This window comes from Eurytemora carolleeae, unplaced genomic scaffold (assembly GCF_000591075.1).
Source record: "Eurytemora carolleeae unplaced genomic scaffold, Eaff_2.0 scaffold12, whole genome shotgun sequence".
In the NCBI taxonomy this organism is placed as follows: Eukaryota; Metazoa; Arthropoda; class Copepoda; order Calanoida; family Temoridae; genus Eurytemora; species Eurytemora carolleeae.
The window spans coordinates 114,960-122,587 of record NW_019396142.1 but is presented as its reverse complement, the minus strand read 5'-3'; the positions used below and the strand labels follow the sequence as shown (position 1 = coordinate 122,587).

Genomic DNA, 7,628 nt, shown 5'->3' with positions numbered 1-7,628 from the left:
AAATTAACCCCCCCCCCCCCAGCAGGAATAATTTTTGTGCTCACCTGAATAAAAACATGTGCATCAGTATCTACACTAGTCCCCTGAGGTGAATACTCTTTAACCTAAAAGGATAAAATACATTCTTTCAGGTGACCCCTTTATAAAAAGAAGTGCATACCTAATTCACAATCGTACCCTAATTGTACTGTATCAAAATTTATATTTACAAATTTTGATTTCTTTGTAAAAGCCCAGATAAAATTTTGACTATTTCTTCCTTATTGTTGACTGACTAAAGGTTTAAAGGACTGGTGCCGATGTGAATCAAACATGTCCTTCTTTAAATAACTAGTTTAACCACCCTTATTTCCTTTATAAATTCCGAACTTAGAAAATTATTTTCAATGAAAAACTTCAAACAGAATTTAATGTTATGTTAATTCTCCCACGGGAAAACTAACATAACATAAAACCACTGAAGTAAAAGACAGGGCTTATGAGTTGATACTTGTGAAAAAAGGGTAAATTCTAGGGTTTCCATTTTTCCGGAAAAAAAATTTCCATTTTGGAAATGGAATGATCCGGAAATTTGTTGCGTAAACCGGAATTCCGGATCAAATGGAAACCGGAATGTTTACGGTTTACGTTACGTAAACCGGAAATTTTTCCGGTTCACGGAATGGAAACCGTAAAATTTCCAGTTTCCATTTCGTAAACCGGAAATTTGTCCAGTAAATTCTAGATTTGGCAACTGAAAAACAATAGTATTATACCTGATATGTATTCCCTGCCTGACTTGGGTATATGTTGAAGGAGAAAATATTAACAATATTAGTTTTTGTTGTTACATTCAATTTCAAGTTTTCCAAACCAACACTGCTGCTAGATTTACCGCTGTCAAACTTAAGCTTTTCCTTCTCTCCTGTCACCTCTCTAACAGATTTTACAATAACAAAGGGAAAAATGAAATTGTAATAATATATTAAACTATATTGAGAAAAATCTCAAAAACTATGAACTAAAATTTTTTTGTCAATTCGTTTAACTAGTTCTTTAAACTATAAAAAAAATAATGTTTTTTGGCAAAAACGTCATTAACAATAATTTCATGCCTGTAAAAACTAACTTTATAGTGACTTCTTTATTGGTTTTGTGTATACATGATATGCATGAAAAAAGAAACCATTTGTGAGTGAAAAATCGTCATTTCAATTTCCATATTTATTGGGACTCTCTGTGGTTTTAGTAATTCTTAATTCTTACCTAATTAATGAATCAAGATCCAAAAATGAATTTTCTTCCTCTCTAAATAAAGTAAAGAGTTATTAAACATGCAAGTTTTAATTTCCCTTTATAGTTTTTTTAATTTTAATGAACGTTAATATCACAACAATCCGAAATGCTTCAACCTCTACAATATTCTTTTTAAATTTCTTACAAAACAAAAAGGTAATTGTATGGATAGTAGCAAAGTATGACACTATTTCTCAGAGAATAATGTGTGTTATTTCTCCTTATGATTAAAATGTTGTATGGTCATTGGTTACACAGCCCACTCACACACAAATACACCCATAAATAAATTTGGCTAGTCTTTCTGCTTGGGTGTCTTGGTGTCTGTCTGTCTGATTGTATCCAATAAACGTCAAAACGGCTGAACCGATCGGGCCCAAATTTTTTGTGGGACATCTAGGGACCCCAGGGAAGGTTTATGAATGATTGAAATTTTAAATATTTGTCTCCATCAAAATTCGATCTTCATTAATTTTTTTAAAATTTTGAAAAGAGAACATGTTCACAATTAATTTAGAAGATGGGCGCAAAGCGCACTCTAAGGCTAGTATATGAATATTTTGCCAATTAAAAATTTAAGTTTATAATTCTAAAATTTGCATTTCTACAGCCAATATCACATTAAGCAATACATATTAAAAGTGCATGAAATGTCGTCTTGAAATTTACTCGTCTTCACAGAAAAGCTGCTGAGATGCATGCAGCTTCTAAGGGTTGAATACTATTTATAAAAATATATCCAAATACTATTGTAGAGTCAAAAGTTTTTTGATAATTCGTAAGAAACTGCTATTTAATTTTAATTCAAGGTAAATTAATAGCCCTGAAATATAAAGGACAGCAATTAATATATTAAACTCGTTTTTCCGCAGCATTTGACCTTAAATATGTTGAGAATACAACATTATAAAAAACTCTTGCTAAATATTCACATATACGGGATTCACTGTATAAAACTAAAACAAGTCTAAGTGAGCTAGTGATGTAATAAAGCAAATTTTTAATTTGCAGCATTGGTATTTATCGTTTTTCATACTTATTTGTAAATACTTCTTACCTGTTACTGATTACATTGACAACTGGATCGGAATCCTCTCCCATTATCTCGGATAATGTTTCCTTTACTCTCACAGTTGTTGGAAGACCTAATTTAATGTCGTCTTAGCTCTATTTCATTTTTCATTTGATAGGAACGATAGACGTATTTTTTGGTGACCATCTATTATTTATTATATCCAATCCATATTAGTACTCTTTGTGTGATCAAGAAGGTATAAAATATCCAATTCATTTCTGTCGGAAATTTTATCATTTTTAATTGTGGAGTCTTGCGGATTTATGCTGCAGGTAAAAATTAGGTAAATAAGCATGTGCTTAGATAGAAGAACAGCAATATTACTTAGATATGAGTTTAAACAGGGTTGAATATGTCATGAAAATACGTATATTGTTCCTTTTACTGTTTAAATATTATCTTTTCTAATTCTAAATGTTTCATAAATACCTGGTTTTTTTATTAGCTGGGTGTGGTTTTCTTCAACAAGCATGGGCTGATTTCTAATATAAAAACAGATGTTTTCAAAAAATTGATGTTTTGTAATCTTGAAAACTTAAATAAATATGTATAAACATCATCTGATTAAGAAATACAATATATCAAAGTAAAGATACAGGGAAAATAACAGGTTTTTTGACTAAATTTTGGTCACAAGTTTTACGCGACTAAATAATTGGTGTAGACTTAGTTTAAGGTTTACAAATGTGTATTAAACAATTTCTTAAAGGAACGACATAAACTCAGATTTCTTAATCCCTCTAACTTATAAATCCAACGTCAGAACTATAAATTAGATGAAATAGCCACGTTTGAAATATCAAAGGTTTACACCATCCGGATGCAAATACAGGGATTAAAAAATGTGAGTTATTGTCAAGAACTCAGTTTCATTATAATATCTATGTAGATATTTAAAATCTTAGAGATACCAAAATTCAAAATTAAAAAATTACATGAAAAATCATGATTTCTTTGTTTATTCCTAAGTTTAGCTGCTGAGCCGGCCAGAGAGTTTAAAATGGCTTCAATGTCCACTCCAATATCAGAACTAGATGAAAATCTATATAATTTTGAAATTGTTTGCTGACAGGGACGGAAAGCGTAATTTTTATTTATCCTCCATACAGAGATGCTCGATAAACAATGGTACTTTTAAAAGCTTTGACTGATCAAGTATAAAATTAAATATTAAATATCAATGTTTTAATGGTATCTGTTGTGAATCGGACATTTGCCATTATTACCTGGAGGGTCACTTAAAATTACGCTTAATTTTCCCTTTAAATGATGCTTTTTGTGTCAAAATATTAACAGTAAAATCGTTGAAAAAGTTGCTGTAATAACAAGATTTTCATTATCGAATTAAGGTTGCAAACTTTACGATGTGCCAAACATTATATTTGTAATTTCAAACGAATATTTCGTAATTTCGAAAATATTAACGTTTGTCTATTGAGCTAAAATTTTAAAAATGTGGATATTGAGATGAGTGCTTGATCTTCTCTTTTTGTAAATCTATAGATTGTTATAATCCGCATAAGTGCCTAAAATTCTAGCAATCAGAGTGTACCAAAAAAGGAGATTACGAAAATCATAACTTTCACATTGGATATTAAGATTAAGCGATTGGGATTAAAGGTATCCAAATCTAAAGTTTCAGCTCTGTACAGGTTCAGAGAAAGTGTAAGTGCTTTTTTTAAAACATAGAAAAACATTCTGTTAATTCTTTCAAAAATGCGAAATTCACTAAAAGTTAGTTTTGATTATTATACCTAATATTATCTGATATTCTTGGGAGTTCTGATGTTGGTAGTATTGCAATATTTGGTGAGCTCTGTTGTGAAAATATCTTTTACTTTACATAAAACTTTACCAATCTAATTTTCATGTATGCATGAAATAAAATAAATTTAAGATAAACGTTTAGCAAATCATTTTTATTATTTAGAAGAAATATATTATGGGAGTCTTAAATCAGTACTTTTTTATGCCTTTTGTTTAATTTTTAACAAACTTGTATAGCTTTATAATAGGGTTACAATTAAATGGGACTGTACCGCACAGCAAATTTCAAGTAATCCTTCATTTATAGAGTGGCATGTCAGATTTACAAAGATACCCTTCAAATCTGTGTCTGATTATTTTAAGATTATATAGCTTATCACATCTTTCTATTTTAAAACAATGAAGTTTGAGAAATAAGGATGTGTTTAGTTCACGGCATTTTTCTAAGAAAATGATTGCCGTTGTAAATATGTCATCTCACTCACAGGGTTATTATATTTACAGGGTGCCGTTGTAAATATGTCATGTCACTCACAGGGTTATTATATTTACAGGGTGCCGTTGAAAATATGTCATGTCACTCACAGGGTTATTATATTTACAGGGTGCCGTTGTAAATATGTCATGTCACTCACAGGATTATTATATTTACAGGGTGCCGTTATAAATACGTCATGTCACTCACAGGATTACTATATTTACAGGGTGCCGTTGTAAATAGGTCATGTCACTCACAGGGTTACTATATTTACAGGTTGCCGTTGTAAATATGTCATGTCACTCACAAGGTTACTATATTTACAGGGTGCCGTTGTAAATAGGTCGTGTCACTCACAGGGTTACTATATTTACAGGGTGCCGTTGTAAATAGGTCATGTCAATCACAGGGTTACTATATTTACATGGTGTCGTTGTAAATAGGTCATGTCACTCACAGGGTTACTATATTTACATGGTGTCGTTGTAAATATGTCATGTCACTTACAGGGTTACAATATTTACAGGGTGCCGTTGTAAATAGGTCATGTCACTCACAGGGTTACTATATTTACAGGGTGTCGTTTAAATAGGTCATGTCACTCACAGGGTTACTATATTTACAGGGTGCCGTTGTAAATAGGTCATGTCACTCACAGGGTTACTATAATTACATGGTGTCGTTGTAAATAGGTCATGTCACTCACAGGGTTACTATATTTACATGGTGTCGTTGTAAATAGGTCATGTCACTCACAGGGTTACTATGTTTACAAGGTGCCGTTGTATATAGGTCATGTCACTCACAGGGTTACTATATTTAAAGGGTGCCGTTGTAAATAGGTCATGTCACTTACAGGGTTACTATATTTACAGGGTGCCGTTGTAAATAGGGCATGTCACTCACAGGGTTACTATATTTACAGGGTGCCGTTGTAAATAGGGCATGTCACTCACAGGGTTACTATATTTACAGGGTGCCGTTGTAAATAGGTCATGTCACTCACAAGGGTTACTATATTTACAGGGTGCCGTTGTAAATAGGTCATGTCACTCACAAGGTTACTATATTCACAAGGTGCCATTATGAATAGGTCATGTCACTCACAGGGTTACTATGTTTACATTCCCTTTAGTCAGTAATCACGTTTAAAAATTAGAAATACAACCAGGTAAAATACGGTGTTTAAAATCGATTTTAGAAAGAAAATATTTTCCTTGTCTTTTGGGTTCGGAGTTAGAATGATGTTCAAGGTATCTGAATCAGTAGCAAACGGAGCCTAATATGCAACCAGCTTTAATTTAAGGTGGGATTAAGATACTATGGACCAAATAGATTATTAAGTACAATAGATGGCAACATAGAATTCGTATGGTGTCCGACAAAATTATTAATAATGTGATAATAAAGTGCTTATCTGACAGTGAAATAAATGCAATTGTGTGTTCTTTATTTTCTGTTGTTAAACTTTTTTATTTAATCTTGGAAAATATGTCAACTAATTGAAGAACATTTTGTCTTACTTGTCATATTTGAAACTTGTCTGTTGCCCCAGGGTTGCCCCCTATTGTACTTGATAATCTATTTTACTAGACTACAATGACTACAGCGTTAAGCTTAAATCGTGATTTTAAAAAAATTAATGAACGTTGTGTTCATAACATTGAATCAAATGTCCGTAATTTTAAAATACTATTTAAAAAACAAAATGCTTAAGTTTTTACCAACAGTGTAAGAATTTGTAAATATTTATCAAAAGAATGTGCATTCCTGGTATTTTGAAATCAGTTGTTCTGAATCCAATTGAGACGATAAAAGCTGGGAGTTCGGTATTGCACCACCAGAGGCGCTGTCGTCTAGATGCTTTCTCAAAAGAGTAGATAGGCTGGTCAGTGCGGTGTCTGGATACACCTGAGGTTGATTATAAGAACCAGAACCTTCAGAATCATGCAATTCCTTATTTAGTTCTTCTTCAAGATCTTCATCATAGGCAAATGCATCATTTAATTGACTGTTTATTGGATAGCCATCAGAATAAAAATACGGATATGTATATTCTCCGTCGTCTAGGAATATATTTGTTTAAAAATACAAAACGTGATTGGAAGTTTGACGTTCTTTTTTCTATATTTTTTCTTTTTTCTATAAGTAGGATTCAATCGCCCCTTCCATCACTATAATTTTTCACTTAGATTTGACATAGGGGATTGAAATAATTATGTCCATAGGCCAACTTTTAAGACAAAATCATTAAAATAGAACAAACGTTAATCTTTTAAAATTTTCAAAAAACAAAATTTTAGATCTGTAGCTTAAATGACAAAAAAAGGAATGAACTATTTTTTTGAGACATCGACATGACGTTTGACCGTTTTTGTGAAATTTGTCTGAACCATGAATTTGGAAAAGTGAATAAATCTAGTGTAAACCGTGTTTAAGTGATGGAGAATAAAAACACGGGGGTCTGGGGGGGGGGAATTAAAAGAAGTCCAAATTTCGTTTAAAAAGCGTGAAAAGCTCACGTAAAACTGTTAAATCATTTAACCATTATATTCCTGTGAGTTGTGCTTGTTCCTCAGCAAGATTTGACTCATCATCTTGGTAATTGGAAACTGGAGCACTTTCCTCCATATACGTCGGGACACCATTTATATACACCTCAACTATTTGATTTTCATCCTTCATTGGGTTTTCAGACGTTTCATCTCCATTAAATGTGGTTGGTTCTGTAGATTTCTCTAATAAGTCTTCTATTGTTGGACTAACTGTAGAGTCAACTACCGCATCAAAACTCTTAGGAGCGTTTAAGCTTTGTTCTGAGATGTAAGAGGATAGCCTACGGCTGATCTCTTCCAGACGGGTTTCTGCCGTTGAGTAAATATTTGTCTCGGAGAAACTAGAGTTTTTTTCTGAACTCTCTATACCTCTTGTTTGTATATAATTTGCTAGATCAACCTTTTTCAAATCTGTTTCTGTCAAGTTTTGTTGAGAATTAGAACTCTGTTCGATAAAGTTTAGAATATATGAGTTTAA

At 32.1% G+C, this 7,628-nt stretch overlaps 1 protein-coding gene across 1 annotated transcript in view; it reads right to left on the bottom strand.

The window, feature by feature from the left end:
* Window positions 1-6,657, bottom strand: part of LOC111696201 (uncharacterized) — a 14,558-nt gene extending 7,901 nt beyond the window's left edge. The window contains exons 1-9 of the mRNA XM_023465749.1: window positions 6,366-6,657; window positions 5,812-5,874; window positions 4,105-4,166; window positions 3,315-3,380; window positions 2,780-2,832; window positions 2,333-2,420; window positions 1,246-1,287; window positions 756-915; window positions 45-104 (exon numbers count right to left, since the gene is read on the bottom strand). Coding sequence (XP_023321517.1) covers window positions 45-104; window positions 756-915; window positions 1,246-1,287; window positions 2,333-2,420; window positions 2,780-2,822 — 393 coding nt within the window. The 5' untranslated portion in view covers window positions 2,823-2,832; window positions 3,315-3,380; window positions 4,105-4,166; window positions 5,812-5,874; window positions 6,366-6,657. The remainder of the gene's footprint in view (window positions 1-44; window positions 105-755; window positions 916-1,245; window positions 1,288-2,332; window positions 2,421-2,779; window positions 2,833-3,314; window positions 3,381-4,104; window positions 4,167-5,811; window positions 5,875-6,365) is intronic.
* Window positions 6,658-7,628: the final 971 nt, after the last annotated feature.